This window comes from Melanerpes formicivorus, unplaced genomic scaffold (genome assembly GCF_026170545.1).
Source record: "Melanerpes formicivorus ecotype bairdi unplaced genomic scaffold, bMelFor1.0.p_v2 SCAF_15, whole genome shotgun sequence".
In the NCBI taxonomy this organism is placed as follows: domain Eukaryota; kingdom Metazoa; phylum Chordata; class Aves; order Piciformes; family Picidae; genus Melanerpes; species Melanerpes formicivorus.
The window spans coordinates 18,556,574-18,577,976 of record NW_027142367.1 but is presented as its reverse complement, the minus strand read 5'-3'; the positions used below and the strand labels follow the sequence as shown (position 1 = coordinate 18,577,976).

General features: G+C 40.5%; 1 protein-coding gene across 1 annotated transcript in view; it reads left to right on the top strand.

Annotated features, from left to right (window-relative positions):
- Nucleotides 1-3,232: 3,232 nt before the first annotated feature.
- ABCA13 (ATP binding cassette subfamily A member 13) overlaps nucleotides 3,233-21,403 on the top strand; it is a 190,164-nt gene continuing 171,993 nt past the window's right edge. The window contains exons 1-7 of the mRNA XM_068147726.1: nucleotides 3,233-3,301; nucleotides 6,329-6,422; nucleotides 8,325-8,448; nucleotides 16,463-16,614; nucleotides 17,459-17,487; nucleotides 19,160-19,323; nucleotides 20,487-20,602. Coding sequence (XP_068003827.1) covers nucleotides 3,233-3,301; nucleotides 6,329-6,422; nucleotides 8,325-8,448; nucleotides 16,463-16,614; nucleotides 17,459-17,487; nucleotides 19,160-19,323; nucleotides 20,487-20,602 — 748 coding nt within the window. The remainder of the gene's footprint in view (nucleotides 3,302-6,328; nucleotides 6,423-8,324; nucleotides 8,449-16,462; nucleotides 16,615-17,458; nucleotides 17,488-19,159; nucleotides 19,324-20,486; nucleotides 20,603-21,403) is intronic.

Genomic DNA, 21,403 nt, shown 5'->3' with positions numbered 1-21,403 from the left:
AAGAAAGGAAGAGGGAGAAAATAGAGAAAGTGGACATAAGAAGGGAAAGGGAGAAAAGAGAGAGAGAGAGAGGGACGAGAGATAGAAGAGGAAAGGAATTATATTACCACACCCCTCATCCCCCCCAAGATAAAGTCTGTGGAGGAAAGGTGCTGCAGGAGATGTTGGGTTTGTAGAGTAATGGTGTTGAGGCTTTTGCTGGAGAACAGCTGTGGTCCTCTGGGGAGATGTTGGGTTGATACAGGAACAGTGCTGAGGCTCCTCTGGGCAACCTGGGTCTGTAGAGGAGGGGTGCTGAGGATTTGGCTGGAGCTGTGGTCCTCCGGGCAGCTTCTTTGCTCCGGAGCAGCATCGTCCCGGCTTTCTCTTCTCAGCGGCCTGGCCCGTCTCCTGTGTTTTCCTTCATCTCCGTTTTTCTCCCCGTTTTTCTCCTCTGTTTCTCTCCTCTGTTTCTCTCCTGTGTTTCTCTCTACAAACCAGTAGTTGCTCAAGTCTTTTATACAGTTTTTTAGTCCTCAGGTATGTAGTCAAATATTGTCCCTCAGGAATTCCAGTGGCAGGAAATCTGTGTGTTTGGGCAAGACCCTGGCTGGAGGAGGGGGGAATCTCCGTCTACCCTGTCTCCATCCAGACAAGTCCTCCCACATTCCTTTACACAGGTGGTGGAAACCATCGTATCACCCTGCCCAAGGTACTTGATGGGCGGAAACCACCCTGCCCAGAAAGCGTGATGGCTGGGTCCTTGGGTCCATTGTTGTAGTCCCGTGTTATCACGATGCAATCACAAGCTGATTTGCATCCAGGATTGGTGGACAGGATTCTTTCCACCTTCTTTCCAGTGGCTCTGCTATCACTTTATCTTTGTTGACTCACATAGAGAGAGACAAACTTATTAGACTCTCACAGCACCCCATCAAGTCTCCTTCTGAACACCTTCAATGACGGCAAATCCACCACCTCCCCGGGCAACCCATTCCATAGCGCAATCACTCTTTCTGTATAGAACTTCTTCCTAACATCCAACCTGAACCTCCCCTGGTGCAGCCTGAGACTGTGTCCTCTTGTTCTGGTACCGGGTGCCTGGGAGAAGAGACCATCATCAGCCTGTCTACAACCTCCCTTCAGGTAATTTGGTCTTCATGAGCAAAATTACTGTACATACACTGAAACAACAGGGATTTTAGTGGTGCTTTGCCAAAAGCAGATAAATGCCTTCTGCAGGTGCCAGCCAACTGTGAAGTTCTTTTGGTGAGGTGTGTTCTTACATTTGGGCTGTTTGCCGAGCTACACTCTGTCCCCTTTGAGCATGCCATGAGGAGAAGCTCAGAGATGGGGAATGTTGGGAGAGGTGAGATTTGGAGACATGTCTGTGCATGGAGGAAGCAATAGAGTGAGCCAGAAGATGCTAACATGCTTTATGACCACTGGATGTGCTCAGTAGTCTAACCTTCATACAGAATTAATCCTGCCTTAGAGGTACAAACATGCTAAATATCATTCAGGTAAACATTGAACTACTTAGTTTTTTAGTACATTGTGAGGATAGTCACATTTCTGTTTAAAGCCAAATGTTTACTTCAGTAATTTTTCAGTCTGGGAACAGTTAAAATAAAAGGAAATCCCGCCATAAATGAGGAATGAAGGGATTCAACTAGTCATGTTGTGCCATAACCACATCTGTGATTTTTGCTTTTCTGGGAAGCAATTTTCACTGGCATGTGAAAGTTTATAAACACCTGATACCTATATAATCTGTTTTATTTTTTTTTTCTCTAGTCTTTGAACCCATGGAAAATGTAAAAAAATAGACCACAAATGTGCACCATTTCAAACAATTGTAACCCACTAATCAGACAGTGAAGTAACTAAGTTTCACCGCATGCTCTGGAGAGCCAAAACCTGCTGCTAGGTGACCCAAAAACAAAGCTTGGAAAAGGGGAGCTCAAGTATTGGGCATCAAACACCAGCCGATCTTCATCCCGTGGCAACTGGCAGAGCTCAGAGCTGTTGCTCTTTGCAGAAGTATCAGCCTTATTAGTTTTTTAGATTATTTCCTTAGTTCAAATCTAGTGGAAGTCAGAGTCCTCTCTAGCGACTTCTGTGTCTATTTTTTCTTATTTATTCTGAATTTGGAAAAAAAGCTGAGAATGTTAAGATCTCCTTCTCATTCTATAGTAATACATTCTTCAGGAATTGTAATGATACAATTTACTGAGTAATAATAACAAATACATTATTCAGATTTTAGGTGGTTTGAATCACTTTCTTTAAGGGCTGTGTTCTGTGTCTCCATTGACTGCAGAGAGAGCTTATGGGGATCATCAGATTCTATCTTAGACAGTTAATCTGGGGAGAACAAAACATACAGAAAGTTTGCTCCTCTGCTCAAGGTGGCATTCCTGATCAGTAGGGTGGTCATCCTCACCCCCCAGTAAAATAGCACATCTCTGCACCACCAGACACCTTCTGTGTCTCCAGGTGTCTCTGCTGCAACAGGTATGTGCAAACTCCCCTCTTGCTGTTACCTCCACACAGCTCCAGGAACTGCCCTCCTTCCTCTTTGCTGAAAGGAATGCTGGAATACTGATTTTCATCCTGGGTGGCACGTGGCAACTAATTAACAGTTTTCTGATGTGTCAGAATATTCTGCCTTTACGGAGGTACTATATACTGAAAAAAGGAGAATGAAACGTCTGACTCATCCCCCTTATAAGATAAAATGAAACGGTCCTGTGATGATGCAATGGGACCAGCACAGGTCTAGATGTGTACTTGTGAGGGTGTTCTAGAAGCATACAGATATTCACAGGGCTGTGTGGTTAAAAAGTGCACCAACTTCCTGGGTACTCTTTAAAAAATAATCTAAGCATATGCATGCAAAATGACAGCAACGCTGAGGTGTCAGGAATTTTCATTCCAGAAAAGTAAAAACAAGAGCAGAAAATATACTGTGGAGTAAAAGCACCCTGAAGGCATCTGTACAAGCCCATCCCCTTACTGTTCATTGCACTGAGAAACACATGGAAAGATGAGATTCCTCAATGACTGCAAAACAAGAGGCAGAAACATAATCTCATCTTTTCTCAAGCAAGCAGGCAAATCTCTCGCGCTTTTGCCTAGCGCTGGAATTAATCTTCTGAACATTATGTTCGGACTTCTCGGTGAGATGATTCTGAACTAGAAAGTCCTTAAGAAGACATTCTGCAAGTGGGTGAAGGAAAGACACAACGATATGGGGCGTGCTGTACACCAGTTCAAGGCTTTGTTTTGGAAGAATTGGCTCTGCCGTGTGAGGCAACCGGTGAGTCTTTGGAAATGATATAAACAGGAGTATTTTAAATCTTCCTTCAGTACCTGTTGGAAAGAATATATCTATCGATTTTCTCTTTTGACTGCAGATTGCTAAGGACAGCCTGACTGCAAGTGGTTCTTGTTTTGCCTTTAGTGTCCTAGTTGTTGACAGTTATGAACATAAGTATGCACTACAGTGTGTTTTAATTCTGAAATGGCCAAATGAGATAGGAAACCTCATAAACATTTTGAAGAGCTGCAGCTTATCTTTACTTCTCGTTAGATACTACCATTGCTTGTAGCAGTGGCAAGGATAACAGTATTTTTTGTTCATATTACAGGTGCTCATTGGTAATGCTTTCACTTGCACAATTATCAAAGTCTAGTTATGGGGAATGCAAGGATTGTACATTAAAATTATATATCCTTCTAAATTTCCTTTCTTATTCATTCTACAAAGCCTAATTTAACCTTACATATTCTTTTGTGCAGAAGAATGTGACAGCTGCTTCAAAGTCAAAATAACACTCAAATAGGAGATGTCATTGTTTGCTTTCACTGTGACTGATGTGATTTTTTAATTTGAGGTAGAAAGAAGTGAATTTCCTCCAGTGAGATAACATTATTGTGGAAAAAGATGTCACTTCAGTTAATAGTTCCTCATTGATTTTTCTTGACTGTTATAAGATGCTATTTGGAGTGAGGCGTATTTGCTGCTTGAGATAGGATTGCCTGTAAACATGGAGCTTTTCCATCCAGAAATCTTTCACATGAATAAAATTGTGATTTTTGATGGTGAATTTCTTCTCAAAATGATTTCAAATTATGGGTTTTTTTTTAATATGAAAGACATTTTTTTTTGGTGAATACTGTTGGTTATACTATCCTCCATTCCTAAACACTTCTGTATATTCCCTGTTCATTAAGTGACTTCTCACTATCTCCTGTTCTCTTCCATGCTTTTTTTCCTCTTTCTCTGCCTAGTTTTACCTTCTATATTTCTAAATGATAAAATCTTCATTCATGTAAGTTTTCAGTTTGCCTAATTGGTAGCTTTACTGAGTGTGTGATGCACTGAACATTCCCTGAATGCCCATCCCCCAAGCGAGGAATTACAATGAATTACCCTAAGCAATTTATATCTGCCTCTTCAGAGCTGGAAGGTGCCCTGGGGAATTTGCAAAACCTCCTTATGTGCTCATTGTGGGAACGCTGAACCACAAAAGTGTTCCGTCAGCAGTTACACGAGGAGAAATCCAGGTGGACTGTCTGCCCATGCAAATGGCAAGTCAGACCTTTGTGTAACTGAAGGGAGAAGCATCTCCTCAAAGATCTGCTAAGCTTTAGCTCTGTATTATGTTGTGCAGATCTCTCTGTAGAAGGCAATTTTCTTCTAACGGTTATTTATCTGCAGTTAGGGTTAGAAGACAGGTGTGGTCTGTTGAACTAACTGTGTTTCAGAAGTGTCATGTAGCACTAGCTGATATTAAACTTTGAAGGGTGAAGGGACTGTGAAAGACTAAATGTCTCTAAGGAATGAGTGTTTGAACTGAAATTCAGGCAGGCATCAGTGCCTCTAAATAACGTGGCTCAAAGGCAACACAGGATAATATGTGTGTTTGGACATTGCAGTTGTGTAGAAGATATCTTCTCATTTCTTCTTTTTTTCAGAGGCTTTTGCATGTAAACTACATAGTCTGGAAGCTCAGGAGATACGTACTAACAGGCAACTGCATTGCTTAAGTTTTCTATCACTGCATTTCTTTAACTATTGATCATATAGTATTTATTATAATCCAGATTTGCAGCTAGGTAAAGGATGAAATCTGGTTGCCAAATTCTTTTGTTCTGGTACCCAAATTTAGAGGATAATTGGACTTATAATTATAATGTGAAATGCTTGGAGTATATAGTTGCTAATGTATCTAATGGGAGAAAGCCATGTCTTGAAAAAATTAATTATTTAAAATATATTTTATAAATAAATAATATAATACCTGCATGTTTTACATTTTGGATTAATATTATGCATGAGAGAAAATGCTGTTCTAATACTTGCTTTTCATCTGTCCCTTTACCAAGTGTCGTATTTCCTCTGCTTCCCTCCTTTACAATTCCCACTCCTTTCTTCCATAGTCAAAGCTATAAGCATCCCTGAAAGCTGCTAGCTGTCTAGTGCCCTTTGTTTTGCATCAGTGCAAAAAAATTAAAACCAAAATAACAGTGAATGGTTGCAAAGCTGTCTGATTTTATCAGGCAGTTCTTAAAGCTCCATTTCCAAATTCACCATTCTTCCCAGGCACAGGTGACACAAATCGTATGAGTTCTTAAACCCATTTCCCTCAGTGCCTGGGTAAAGCAGCTGTGCACGGGCTGTCATCTTTCAAATGCCCTTTCTTTGCACCTGTTTCTGTTGATGCCATTCCACAGCAACATAGGTGGTAGGTATGGGAATGAATAAATTAAAGAGGGAAGGCTGTTGCCAGGGCTCTGCTAAGCCTTAATGGCTCTGCAAAGCATCACCTGGGGCCCCACCAGGGGAAATGGATCTTTTAGACCCTCAGCTCTTGCCTGGGAGAAGTTGGAGGAGCACCACTTTCCATCTTAGCTCAATATCTGCTAGTCTGACAGTGCAGCATCTTAGGTACCTTTGCAGGGGAGTATGAGATGTTGCATCAAGGCTTCTGGCTTCATAGGAGACTGGAAAAACTGGGTGTCATTGTCATCGCATTGTTAGAGTCATTATGTTGACCAGAGGGAAGTATCTACAAACACTATAAACAGAGGAAGTAAAAACTACTTTTGCATTCTGAAAGTAGCATGTTTAGCAAAGTTATACAGATTTAAAATAGAAGTTTTGCTTAATAATTTGCATTTAGTTGTTTTATTTTCCCTTAAATAGCTGTAGAGAGCATATGTAATATTGGGGGGTTTGGTTTTTTGTTTTGATTGTTGTTAGAAGGTATATGAATTTAAATTATTTGTTCCCAAATCCTGTTTTCTACAGTACTAACAATGGTTTGATTTCCCTTTTCAGATCTTGTCTCTTACTGAAATACTCTGGCCATGTGTGCTTTTCCTGATTCTGGCTGCAATCCGTTTCCAGGAGCCCCCAAGATACAAGGAAAACTGTATGTTTTGTCTCACCTGTCTTCTGTTTTGGTTGCCTGTGCTTGTAGAATTATTTATGAAGATATCCTAGGAGGAGAGACTTAAATGTAATGGAACCAAGGGAAAAAAAAATTGTACAGTGGGATTCAGTCTTGTTTGACTGTGGATGTCAGCAAGTCATATTTAGGCAGAACAAAATTACAAGTTTTAGATGTTTACTGTGAAGTAAGGTGGATTACTTGGGTTTTAGTTGTTCTTATTTCTTTTTTACTGAGTAACAGAGTTTAGGTAACTGGTTCAGAGGTAGACAATTATGCAGTAATTAGCAGACAAGATTAACCTTAGCCCTACCCACTTCCTGGAATTTAGACCAAATATTTTGTAAGGTTTTTCTTCCGTTTCTATCAACACTTCAAAACTCATGATGAGAATCTCCACCCTAAAATGTTCATTTTGCTTTTACCTTGTCAAATATTAACTTCATTAAAAAAAACAAACAACAAACCCCAAAACTTATTGTATTATAGAATAGAATAGAATAAACCAGGTTGGAAGAGACCTTCAAGATCATCGCATCCAACCTATCATCCAACACCACCTAATCAACTAGCCCATAGTGTATTCAGTTTGTTATTCTGTTATTCACAGATCTCAGAAGCTGGGGATAAACCATCTTTAGCTACATTAGAAACCAGTTTGGTAAAACAGTTGTAGATCTGTAGGTTGAAACACCTGGTGAGAATCTAGCCTGCACTATATGTACATTTGCTTTAGATTAATGCTAGTCTGAACTGAAGTGTGCAATGCATACTGATGCATTGTGTAAGTGTGCCCTTGGAGTACTTCCTCTGTCTTGGTTTTATTGGAAAGTGATCCAGCGTAGGTGCTTGGAGAAATTTTTACAATGTGAACTGGAGTGTGCCAAGTAAAAAGAACTAATCTGCAAATTGTTTGGGTGGGTTGGATTGGTTGATGGGTTGGACGCGATGATCTTGAAGGTCTCTTCCAACCTGGTTTGGTTTATTCTAAAAATAAAGGTTTATTCTATTCTAAATGGGGCAATCAACAGCATCTTTCTTTCACAACTCCAAATTCATTATTTTTTTACATTAGGTACAGTTCCTGAGGAATGAAGGGTGGTTTGACTAACAGTGCATTTCTAATGATACGTCTCAAACAGGATGGCACTTGAATATACCAAAAATTAGGCCTTTAAAATATCAGTATGAGTGCTAGCCCAAATGCTACCTTTCTTATCTCCTCCTCATTTAATTCTCCTAATTTTGATATAAAGGTTGCCAAATGAAATTTTTACCAAGGAAAAGGGGAGTGACCCATCAAGTATTGCTCAATTTTAGGTGTTTTAAACTGAGAAGTTAAATGGGAAACATACAGCTATTCCTTAAGCTTCACAATATGCAAAATGTTTCCTTGTATTTTGAAGTTTAAATTCTCAATATTATGGAGAGGTGCAGATAAATTCCACAGATATGGAAAAGTTGCTGTTTAGACAGTCTTGATGGATGTACATTCAGACATTGCTGAATACCAGTTCCTTCACCTCTTGAAAACCTGGGAGAAGAGAGGAAATATAGTTTTGTGATGGAGTCTATATTCTAATCTAGGTCCTAAGTTTGGGCAGAAAGGCAGAAAGCACATGATGGTACAGTGGTGTAACTACTGTAAAAATCAGCTTTTCAAAGACTGCTCTCAATTGTCATACCCTGTTGTCTCAGTCTGACAGAGAAGTTACTAATTTTCTGTAGTGAATTAGTTGTTCTGAAATGAGACATCTGCCATCAATACAACTTCATTGTTTTACAGGTGAAAAAGCCACTCTCTAGGAGAAAAGAACACAATGTGATGGTACATGTTTGTAACTGCTATATCACTGTTTTAATTCTGCTGCTGCTTGGTTTTAGGTTACTTAGAAGCTCGGGATTTGCCAAGCCGGGGCCTTTATCCTTTCCTGCGGACCCTGTTCTGTAATGTTGGCTCAAGATGCAAGAATACTAGTTATTCAACACAGAAAAACACCCACTTACGGTAAGTTACACAAATCCAACAGAGCTGTCAGCATCACACTGCATCTTTTTCTATGGCAAAGGTTCTTATTGTTGTGTAGGCAGGTAGTACAGGAACTTCATTACTCTGCTAAAAGTTTCCTTCTTTGTCCTTATGATTGTAAAAGATGTGGGGCTTAGTCATTCCTCTTCCTAATTTTTGTTCTCCCTTCTTGGGCATTTTGTGATGTTACTAGCTACTGAAAATTGGTTTTGGGGAAAATTGGAGAGAGACCTTGCAAATACTGTGTCCAGTTCTGCCCTCCCCCTCCCAAAACACTGAATTGTCAGAGCACCTTCAGAGGAGGGTCACAAAGATGATCAGAGGGCTGGAGCACCTGCCCTACAAGGACAGGCTGTGAGAGTTTGGGCTATGCAGCCTGCAGAAAAGAAGGCTCCAGGGAGACGCTATAGCAACCTTCCAGTACCTGAAAGGGGACTACAAGAAAGCTGGGGGATGGACTGTTTACAAGGGATTGTAGTGATAGGATGATGGGTAATGGCTTTAAGCTGCAAGAGGATTGATTTAGTCTGGATATTAGGAAGAAAGTCTTTACAGTGAAAGTGGTGAGACACTGGAACAGGTTGCCCAGGATAGCTGTGGATGTCCCCTCCCTGGAAGTGTTCAAGGCCAGGCTGGACAATGCCTTGAGCAATCTCGTTCAGTGGGAGGTGTCCGTGCCCATGGTGGGGGATGGTTGGAACTGGATGTTCTTTAAGGTCCCTTCCAACCCAAACCATTCTATGATTCTGTGATATTCCTGCCCTTCACTTCTGCCATGTGAGAGCATACTTTTATCCTTCACTAGAATGTCTTTTATCACACGAGAGTGAGATTGAGCATCACTAAGTATATCATACGTGAGTTTAATCTCTGAATATTTTGAGAGCATGTATAGAGGGAGAAGTAAAAAACCAAAACAAAGATAACCCTTGAGCAAGACCCACAAAGAACCAAAAAGGAGTAGCAGAACTCTGTAATAAAAGAAATAAAAAATTGGAAAAAGTAGGCCTTGTCCCAGGATCCTAGAATGCAGAAAGAAGAATTATTAACTGGAATTTGGACTTTTTCTTTTAGAAATGTACTAATTTCATCTACTTCAAAATGTTGAAAAGCACTGAGATGCAAAGACACTTTTGCAAATTGTCTGAAGGGTGTAGTCATAACCAACTTTCAAAATATATAACAACAAAGTCAAGTTGAGATGAACCAGTCAGAATATGTGTGCACATTCATGTTTGTTCTTAGAAAATTGAGAATATCTACCAGAATAAGGTCTTAGAGGTTTGAGCCAGGTAAGTGTGTAAGAACACCAATTTTTTATGGTTTATTACTGTAGTGCTTTATAGGTAGCAAAACATTCAGCATGCAGCAAGTCGGAAAGCTTCAGGATCACAATTAACAGGCTGTAGCACTTACCATTTGGTGTAAAGAGCCTGTTCTAGTTATTTGTACATGTAAAACACTGTTGATTGACCATAACACCTTGCAAAATTAATCCTGTTTATGGGCAAACACCTTCTATATAAAGCAATAAGTGCAATTGAAATCTTAATAGTTTAGGCCACAAATCATTATTAATGCAGATCTATTACTACACATACTTAAATACAGAAATAACAGTATTGCAGTAATATTCCCAAACAAAAACTCTCCTAATAATAACACAGGTTGGTTTTTTTTTGTTTGTTTGTTTGTTTTTTTATGCAGCCACTTAGTTTTTCCCCCTTTCCCTGGCTACAGACTAATGGTGGTGGCCCTAGTGTGTTACGGCAAGTCTCCTGCCCCTGTACACTGCACTGGTTAGGCCACACCTCGAGTACTGTGTCCAGTTCTGGGCCCCTCAGTTTAGGAAGGAGGTTGACTTGCTGGAATGAGTCCAGAGAAGGGCAACGAAGTTAGTGAGGGGCTTGGAACACAAGCCCTATGAGGAGAGACTGAGGGAGCTGGGGCTGCTTAGCCTGGAGAGGAGGAGACTCAGGGGTGACCTTATTGCTCTCTACAACTACCTGAAGGGGGGTTGTAAACAGGCAGAGGTTGGTCTCGTCTCCCAGACAGCCAGCACCAGAACAAGAGGACACAGTCTCAGGCTGCGCCAGGGGAAGTTCAGGCTGGAGGTGAGGAGGAAGTTTTACACAGAGAGAGTGATTGCCCATTGGAATGGACTGCCCGGGGAGGTGGTGGAGTCGCCGTCACTGGAGGTGTTCAGGAGGAGACTTGACAGGGTGCTTGGTGCCATGGGTTAGTTGATTAGGTGGTGTTGGGTGATAGGTTGGACACGATGATCTTGAAGGTCTCTTCCAACCTGGTTTATTCCTATTCTATTCTATTTTATTCTATTCTATTCTATTCTAGAGCCCTTTATCTGGCTGCACTTGGGGTCACTTATGTTTGCTAATGTGCATTTACACCTTGCTTGTTCTCCACTGGTCTGCCTCTCTATGATACATATGAATATATATGGTACATCTGAATGCATGTGGCATCCTTTACATCTGTTAGGTACCTGTTCTTTTTCCCTAATACTTATAAATTGGCTTTGCCTGGCTATAGTTCTGCAACTTAACTACCCTTTGGCATTATACAGTGACTAATGAAAGTAAAGCAAATAACCACAGAGATCTGTCCTGAATAAAAAAAGAAAAGAAGTTAAAATAACCATCAGGTCAAAAAAAAAGCCCTGCAGGCACATTAAGACAACTTCAGCCAAAGCAAAGTTAGCAAATCTTTGTGCCGTGGTTTTGTAAACTCAGTACAAAGCCTGGAGGCTGTTATTTGCAGTGGTAATACTGCATTAGTGGGCTATGGAGTTACAATGTTCTTCTAGAGATTGTTTCCTAAAAGCTTAGTTTTTATTTATATCACTCCTCCATATGCCATCTATGTGTGTTAAACCTCTGGAAGCTATGAACTATATTGACTGCTCTGCATGATTATTTACGCTGTTTTAACTTGACTGCCCAAATGATATTTCAGCTCAAAAGAAAAGCAGGAAAGAATTTCCTGGAGGCAGCCTTAGACCTACTTAAGAATTGGGAAAATTATTCACTGGCTTTCAGGTCTTCAACTGAAAAATACAATGCATTGCATACATGCATATTTATACACTTGATAGGCCACACTGAGAAACATATAGACTAAGTAAGGAGAAGGGGTAAAAAGGTAGGGTTCATTATGAGGTCAGTCTGTTCCAGCAGGTCCATCAGCGCAAATTAAATCAGTCTCAGGGCAGCTCTGACTTTTGTTGGCTGCCAACAGCCTTAGGAATACAGTCAGTTTGATAAGGCAAACATAACTGAATCCTACATTGTTCCTGTGTTAACTGGGGTGGAGGGGTGGCATAGGATGGGTAATACTAATTATCTTCCCTTTGAGGATTTATAAGAAACCATAGGTGATTCTTTATCATCATTTTCAGAGACTTTTTTTTTCCCCCATCAACAATGTTGTATTTATTAAGAGTAAACCAAATATTGTGCATAGTTTACATGGACCCTTAACCCATTTGTTTACACAATATGTACCACATTGCTGCTAACAGTTTGATATAATTTCATAGTTTCATAGTTTCATTCAGGGTTGGAAGGGGCCACAAGGATCATCTAGTTCCAACCCCCCTGCCATGGGCAGGGACACCCCACACTAGATCAGCCTGGCCAGAGCCTCATTCAGCCTGCTCTTAAACACCTCCAGGGACGGGGCCTCGACCACCTCCCTGGACAACCCATTCCAGGGCTTCACCACTCTCATGGTGAAGAACCTCCTCCTCACATCTAGCCTGAATCTCCCCACCTCCAGCTTCATTCCATGGAAAAAGTAATTCTGTTGCTTTTGTTGAACAAAACAGTAAATGACTCAAATAATTTTTATATGAGTTAGGAGCCTAAGCAGGGCTGCCCCATGAGTGGGGGCTGAGCCATGGGTTGAGTCATCCTGGTGCAGGCCATGCCTTTGCAGATTTGGCTTCATCTCCTCATGCAATAGGCTCGATTAACAGCCTCTAACATGTTGAAATTAGCCTGGTGAAGACTACAACTACCTCATTAACTTTGATTTGCAGCAAAATCTGCTGCTTCCTTTGATGCCTTAAAAAACCTCAATCTTTCAGTAACTGAGGTTTCACTCCTTGCTCCTCCCTATCAGACACTGCAAAAGCTGCTGGCTGGCAACTCTTCAGTGTGATTCCCTTGCCAGTTACACCCAGCAGTATACCAAAGCAGAGGAGTAAGGAGATATTTAACAGTATATTTAGGTGCTCCCATGGCAAAGGGCACTTTTTCTGTGCTCTTTTTTTTATCCCAAAAGTGGACTGCTCACCTAGTGTGCAAAGTCCAGCCCACACACAGAGATGAGACATCAAGTTTAACTTGGTCCTGAACAGGATGGGCTGCTAGCGAGGTGATGTCAAGAAGGTAAGAAACCTTCTAGGACATAAGCATCTTATATACAAAATAGTAACAAAGCAAGGAAGTCACTTTGCCCCTTGCAAATTTACACATGAAGACAGAAATCCACCACATCTTTTGGGACCGCCTGGTGCTTACCCAGGTGTGATACTGCCTCCCACTCCCCACCCCTGGTTGTGAAATCTGCATCTGTCCAAGGGATAGGACATCTTAGTCAATTGTATCACAGTTGCTTTTAGTTCCTTCTTTGAAACACTCCCCTACCATTTCCCAGCTCCCTATGAAGTTTCACCATCATCTGGCTTTTATCTACACTTCCCCCTGGAGCTCTTCAGAGTGACCACACTCCAAGTGCTGCCATCTATTTTCTTTAAGGTTTCTAGTCTTTTTATCTACCCCAGTCCTCCCACTGTGTGGAACCCTTGGCAGGACTTGTGTCCCTAGCCCTCAATTTCAGAGATGCTGAAGAGACCACCCCCAGCTGAGCTGGCTGCCCTTCTCAAACATGGAGCAGAGTGGGATGGTTAAGCAAACTGCTGTTGTCACCTTGCGCAGCACTGGAGGCAGCATGAGCTGAAGCCTTTTGCCCAGCATCTTAGTTCAAAGGAAGCTGTACATCATTCAGTGAAACATTTAGAAGCTGTATGATGAAGAGCAGGCAGCATTTTTACTTGTTCACATTGGGGGGGGGGGGGAGGGGGCAGTTCAGTTTTTCACTTGTTTTAAAAGCAACTGTTAAACAGACCCTGCTTCTCTATTACATTTGCTATCTCTCTGCTCTGAGAACTGCTTGCTGTTCTGCTTGTGCAATGTGAGGCCAAATGGTTGCTGGGAGGGTGGGATTACTTGCAAGAGATTCAAATCAACAGAAATGGTTAATGTTCACATGATTCAACCTGTGTTATGTATGTTTCTGCTGTGGTGATAGCACACAAAATTAGATGCAAGAAGGCATCTAATCTGTGGAAAATCCTGTGGAAACTGAGGCAGAGTATTGTTAGTTCTCACTGGATTTGTGTTTTAACCAATGAGGTTGCAGGTGTTCTGGTCAAGCTCTGGCCACTTGTTCACACTTAAATAGCACAGTGCTAGAAAGTTTTCAGTATGTAGTTAGTGTTCCTGTTCTTTCCCAAATGCAGGTGTTGCTAGCTGTTTCAAATTTCAGGCAGTACAAGTGTTAGTAATATTGAAATTTAATTTTCAGGAGCAACAGCTGAAGTGCAGCTGTTAATTACACTAAATGCCACCTAATGAACAACAGAAACCTGCTTTTGAAAACTCCATTTAAACGAAAAAAAAATGTTGCAGGGAATTGTTCTGCCTCTAATCCAGTAAAGTTTGCAAAATCCTACTGGCTGTTAGCCAAGTTGGGATCGAAATAAGCTGCACTGAAACAATTTACCACTTGATTGTTTCAAGATTAAATTTTTCCTCTAATCTTCTTCTAAAGTTGCAGACAGCTCTGTGGGTGTCTGAACAAATAGTGTCACAGTATCAGTCAAGGTTGGAAGGGACCACAAGGATCATCTAGTTCCAATCCCTCTGCCATGGGCAGGGACACCTCACACTAGATCAGGCTGGCCACAGCCTCATCCAGCCTGGTCTTAAACACCTCCAGGGTCGGCGCCTCGACCACCTCCCTGGACAATCCATTCCAGGGCTTCACCACTCTCATGGTGAAGAACTTCCTCCATGAAATGAAGATCAGGGAGGGAGTGAAAGGAGAAATTATTCTGAAATCAGTGGTTTATATTTTTGCTTCGGTTCGTGAATCTATCTTGTTAGGATTTTCTTTACCAATAAGTAAGAATTGTGTTTAAAACTGGTATTCATATACAAGCTTGACAAGAGGAGAATGTAACTCTTGATTATATTTTGGTAAGTGGGACTTGTGTGACAGTTAATTATGCTTCTAATAAAAAACCAGCAATATGAGCCCTATGAGGAGAGACTGAGGGAGCTGGGGTTGTTTAGCCTGGAGAAGAGGAGGCTCAGGGGAGACCTCCTTGCTCTCTACAACTACCTGAAGGGGGGTTGTAAACAGGCAGAGGTTGGTCTCTTCTCCCAGGCAGCCAGCACCAGAACAAGAGGACACAGTCTCAGGCTGCACCAGGGGAGGTTCAGGCTGGAGGTCAGGAGGAAGTTTTACACAGAGAGAGTGATTGCCCATTGGAATGGACTGCCCGGGGAGGTGGTGGAGTCGCCGTCACTGGAGGTGTTCAGGAGGAGACTTGACAGGGTGCTTGGTGCCATGGGTTAGTTGATTAGGTGGTGTTGGATGATAGGTTGGACGCAATGATCTTGAAGGTCTCTTCCAACCTGGTTTATTCTATTTTTTTCTATGCAGGATTTCCCTGTAAGATAACTTGAACTTCCTATTGGATTAAAGGCAATGCAACTGCCTAGTAACTGGCTAAAGATGATTATTCCATTATTTATGATGCCTTAGGTGATTAAGTAATTTTGTCCTGTAGGGAAATGTTTAGATGATGGACTTCTAATTTCATTGTGGAAGTTTGTTGGAAAATTGTTGTGCTACGGAGTAGCCACCAGATGGTAGTATGATAAAGATAATAGAGAGGTGTTCCAGCGGTTAGCCTAAGCTAAAATCGGGGAAAATCAGTTGCGATAACAAGATGCTATTTTTATAGGTTTGTCCTGGTTTTAGCTGGAAACATGCATTTGGGTGCACATATCTGAAAAAAACTCATATCCCAGATACAAACTGTGTAGGTTTTCTTAGCAATAGACACTTTATTTGCAAAAAATACCAATGTAACCAGAAGCACCATTCTTCTTGCTTTTCAAGCAGAAGAGGAACATGTGGTCTGGAATCAGTGTATGATTTACCTATATTTCGTCTGGTGACATTGACCAACTTACCCCTTCTGGTTCCAGCATGAAGGGGTTGGTCTCTTCTCCCAGGCAACCAGCACCAGAACAAGAGGACACAGTCTCAAGCTGCACCAGGGGAGGTTTAGACTCGAGGTGAGGAGAAAGTTCTTCACCGAGCGAGTCATTCGTCATTGGAACGGGCTGCCCAGGGAGGTGGTGGAGTCACCGTCCCTGGAGGCGTTCAAGAGGAGATTGGACGTGGCACTTGGTGCCATGGTCTAGTCATGGGGTCTGTGTTGATAGGTTGGACGCAATGATCCTCGAGGTCCTTTCCAACCTAAGTTATACTGTGATACTTTAGATGCAATAAGAAAGGTTGAGCTTCAGGGTACAGACTGTCAAAGAACTATCACCTGCACTTAGGATAAAACAGGGAGAAAAGTTGAGTGTGTTCATAAACATCCAAGACATCGCTGTATATGTCTGTCTTTGGCTGCTGCCAGAACTGGGTTACTGGCACAGGTGAGCAGTTCCAACTCAGTAGCTTTTCATTCCCATCTCTTCCAAATTTAAGAGTCAGCGCTGCAACTTTGATGCTAATGAGATGAACTAAAGAAAGGTTGTGTAAATGCATACTAGTTGCAAAACCCACAGAAACAGGTTATTGCTGTGACTATACACACATTTTTCAGATACTTGCTTCTAGTTTGTAAGGATTTAGCCTTATTACCTCCCTATTTATTTCTGTGAAAAAGTACTGCAGGCATCCAAAGTGATCCAGAGAGATTCACAGGTCCTGATCTAGACTTCATGAAAGATATAGAAGAACTTTCAAAAGGATTTATTGAGACTACAGAGAAAACTCTGAGTTTAGAAAAGCTATGGGAGGAAAACTCAAAGTTCTCAGGTAAGATGTGCTCTTTCTAATAATGAATTGCTTTGTCTATCAGTTAGTGATAACCATCGAGCAAAGGAATACTCTTAAGAATAAATGAACAAACTAAAACTTTAGGTGGTCTGAGAAAAGACACTTCTGCAATTACTCATAGTGTGGCTGTCATAAAATTATCAGAGAAAGAAAGTTAGCTTTCTACATATATATCTTTGTTTGACTACTTGATAGTTAAAAAAATACTGTGTGGGGCAAGGTTTATAGGTAAGGATTAATAATCTGAGTGCATAGTTACTTGGTCTAACATGCATGCAAAAAACACCTTACCAGGATTTAAGTCTTTCTCCCCAGGTTTTTCTGTTTTCCATAGGGATGGAAAATCTCAGCAGCCTGTTGGTCTTTAGGCAAACAAGTCAGTCTTTTGCTAAAAGAGTGAGACTGAAAACATGAAGGTCTGATGGTTCCGCTCTGTTCCCACCAATGCTACTCAGCCTTGCTGCTGTGGCATGTGGATATTTAATAAATTACTCTGCCTTTCTGGCTAAAGGTTCAAGAAGAAAAATTCAAGCACCACAGTAATTTTCATGTTTGGCTGTTAGAGAGCTAGTATGTTCATCAGGTGGTGTTGTGATGATTTTGTTACACTGGTAAGTAACTTCCTTTAAAATGTTTTTGCGCTGATAGTAAAAGTATTGGAAAGCACAGAAAATCAAGTGGATCGCTGTCATTCTGTGGTGTTATTTATCATTCCCTTACTTCTGTTGAAATGCCCTTGGTACACTACTTGCTATTCTGCATAAGACTGCTTCTTCTGAAGCTAATAATGATTTTCTCTAAAGGAAAATATTTGATTTTACAGGGCTCCACAACATCACCACATTTCTTACAGTAAGTATTTTCACAGTCTGTTTCTAACTTACAGTTCTGGATTTTGAGGTAACTTTATTATAATAGTAAGAAATGTGTATCCTATCATAGTATCATTCAGGGTTGGAAGGGACCACAAGGATCATCTAGTTCCAACGCCCCTGCCATGGGCAGGGACACGCCACACTAGATCAGCCTGGCCAGAGCCTTATCCAGCCTGGTCTTAAACACCTCCAGGGACAGGGCCTCGACCACCTCCCTATCAAGTTTTAGTAAACTGTCTTAAAAACCCCATGTATGCTGTTCAATGGCAAAATGATGTCTTGAAAACTTGATTAGGAGTTCAGTGACTTTTAGGTTACTGATTCAAAGTAGTCTTTAAATCAGCTTTTTGAAGGTTAGTTGTTCTTTCCAGGACGTTTAAAGGTGCATCTGCCAGATCTTGTGTAGCTGTATTAAAAGAATCTTATTACAAATTGTCCTGCATGGAACTCTCATCTTAATGTGCAGTTACTATAAAAAAACCTGAGCCAACCAACCAACCCCAAAGCCCCTCAAAGCAAAAAGCAACCAAAAAACCCCAAACCCAACTCAAAATTAAAAAAAAAGGACTGAAGTGATATTGAAAAGATGAGGCCCTTGCATTGGTGAGATTACTTTGTATGACAAGCAGACTCAAGTGGGGGTGAAGAAACACAGACTTGCAAGACACAGCATAATTCCTCACAGAATCCCTTTGTAAATATATGTGAAAATAATTTGGTCCATGTGCTTTCTGTAATACTTTCACCCTTACAATCTCAACAAAACTGAGGGGGCTGAATGGGCCCAAGAGTGGATCTCTGTTACTGTCAATTTTGTAGTTCACTGGGTTTACTTCAAAAATATTTCAGAATTCATTTTCTCCATATTGATTTGTTATAGCTGCTACTTCAAGAAAACTGGATTCCAAATTGATAACTTCATATTAGATGGCATTCTTGTAGTAACATTTTAAAGTTGCTCAGGAGATATTCCATCCAAAGGAGCTGAAATTTAATTTCAGGAATGGAATATAAAGTAGAAGAAATGTATTTATCAGCATTAAGAAAATATTTAGCTGAAAGTAGTCTATATAACTATATATATATATATACACTTTATCTATCTACTTTATATGTGTATATATATATATAGATATATAAGGTGTATGTATATATACATATATATACATATATATATAATTTTATACATACATACATATATATATGTGTGTATGTGTATAAAATTATTACTTGATTCCCCCCAAACCCCTCAAGGAGCTGTGAGGCAAGGATGACACATCCCTAGCAGATGCCTGCTCTTTATACCCTAGATTTAGAAATTTATTACAGGGCTAAAGAGGGACTTGGGTTTGATATCACAAAGGTCATCCTTCTCTTAGGGAAAGACTTACACTTCTGAGAAGAAAGAGATACTTAACTTTTCTACCAGCTTTGTTTTCCATCACTGCAGAGAAACATGTCTGAAACAAAGCTGGCATTAAGTTCAAAGTGCCACCAAAATGATATGGAAAATTACTATAGATAAAGTATCTTATCAATTAAAAACCATCATGTTTTAAATGGTTTAAAATTCGAGAGGGCAGGAGTAGGATAAAACCAGACATCTGACATTTTTTTTCTGCTAATGGAAGTGTGTTCTCTTCACAAAGATGGATTTGAATGAAGTGGAGGAAATTATTTCTAGGGCAGAAAACCTATACAAGCAACCATACCTCTGGAGCATTCTACGTTCACTCCCTCATCTTGAATTGAGCAGCTTTTACACAGAAGACCAGTTAGTCACCATAGCACAGTTTCTAAAAGTTATTGAAAAGTAAGTAAAGTGATTGGGCACCTGTCTGTTGATGGGAAGCAGTGAATAAATTCCTTGTTTCATTTTACTTTTGTGCACAGCTTTTGCTTCAGCTGTTAAACGCTCTTTATTTTGATCCATGAGTCTTCTCACCCCCCTTTTATTTTCTTCCTGTCCTGTGGGAGAAAGGAGTGAATAAGCAGTTGCCTTGTTGCTTGCCTGCTAGTTGGAGTCAACCTGCAAGTAATTAATAAGAGGAGACTCAGACACTTATAGTTGGGGTTTGGGCTTTTTTAAGGCTTTTGGTGCACTTTAATGGCCAAATTTGCCATAATTAATGCAATTTGGAAGACACACTATTAAAGTCAATGCTTACTTCTTGACTAGCTTCATATTGCTGATGTGTTTCTAGAGTTCCCATTTCAAGCAGAACTTAGGCAGCAGAATGAATCCTAAATTTATGATTTCTCCCACCTCCTGGGATGCAACCACGTTTGTTGTGTCTCCCAGCAAGCAGAGATGTAATTGACAGAGACATTTCACACCTCCTTAGCGAAGTTAAATAGTGTTAGGTTTTGTTGGCTTTTTTCCCCTGGTTGTTTTTGTTTGACTTTTTTCTTCCTTTTATATGTGGTGGAAACAGCTGATCCACCCTAACAAAACTGGATTCTTATTTCCATAATAACAAAGGAATACACTGTAGGAAATAAGTGGTACATTTGACATTAACAAGAAGTAGTAAGTAACAGCCGCACGAGCAAAAAAGTTTGTTTCACAGCTAAGGCGAGTGAGACTGGGTGTTGTAAGAAATGTGATATATATCATTATCAGTGTGCTCTGTAATGTCCTTTGTTTAATTTGTTGTGAGAATAAATATTCTGTTGCTTTAAGGGTTCTTTTATTTCCAGGTTGAGTTGAAGCAAAATATAAATAATCTATGTGCCTCCTGCCTCCTTGCAGGAATGACTGGGGAAAATGCTCATAGTGTTTCTGCTCTTATTTTTACTCTTAACTCTTTCTCTCTCTCTCAGTTTATTTTTTCCCCATGAGAAGTCTGATTTGATAAAACAGCACATTTTCTACAACAAAAACAATAATTTTACAATTTACTTGAATTTTTTTTTTTTCCACCAAGCCTTTTTACTTTTTCTGGCTTGAGTTCTCATTTTACTTTTCACTTTCAGTACTGTGGCAGAACTGAGGAATTTAGGTATGATGCCATTGGGCCAAAGTTTCTATGAAGTTGTGAAAACAGCACTGAATTTAAGTGTTTCATCAGGACAGGAGAGGAGCTCCGAAGGTAAGGAATTCTGGATTTTCTTTGATGTACCTCATAAGCATTCTGGGAACATAAGATTGCAGCTTGGTCTAAATAACTGAGCTTTTGCTAAATTCCTAACTTAATAGGTGGAATAATTGCATTACAGTGCTGTAGTACTAACCCATTTATTTATTGACATTTGAATAAATACTTGTAACTAAATTTCAACAGATTCTGGAAACTATTTGATGAGCAAAGCACTTTGATCTAACTGTTGTACTTAGAATGATCTTTTAGTGGTAAATTTTTGAGAGACAAAGGACAGTTTCTTCCATTTGATGCAAACATAACCTCTTGGTTTGGAGGTGTAAGTTAAGCACTATGGCTGGCCCCATTCATTTTTTCTGTATCATAAATTCTGCTGTCTTCTGAAGGGTTACATTTCCCCATCTGCTGCTTGAATATGGCAGATCAATTTAATTGTAGAAGGCAGGCTGGTCCCAGGACAACTCTTCAAGAAAAAGTCAGGAACAGGTTTTCTTGGCAAACTGATGACACACAATTAGATCCTGGGTGCAACTGTCTGCTCTGCATGGCAAACCAGGTGAAGAACTATATACAGTCTGAATCCCACTTCACCTATCAAAAGAAAAACTGAATTGGTACAAAGGTGTTATGCTGGAGGTCTTGCACAGGGGGTGAACTTGAGTTTCCTGAGTTTTCTGGTGCAGCAATGCATATCCACCCCTTGTACTCACATACATTAGCAAAATCAGAAAAGTATAGAATCATCCATGCTGGAAAGGACATCTGAGATCATCACATCCAGCCGTTTTGCCC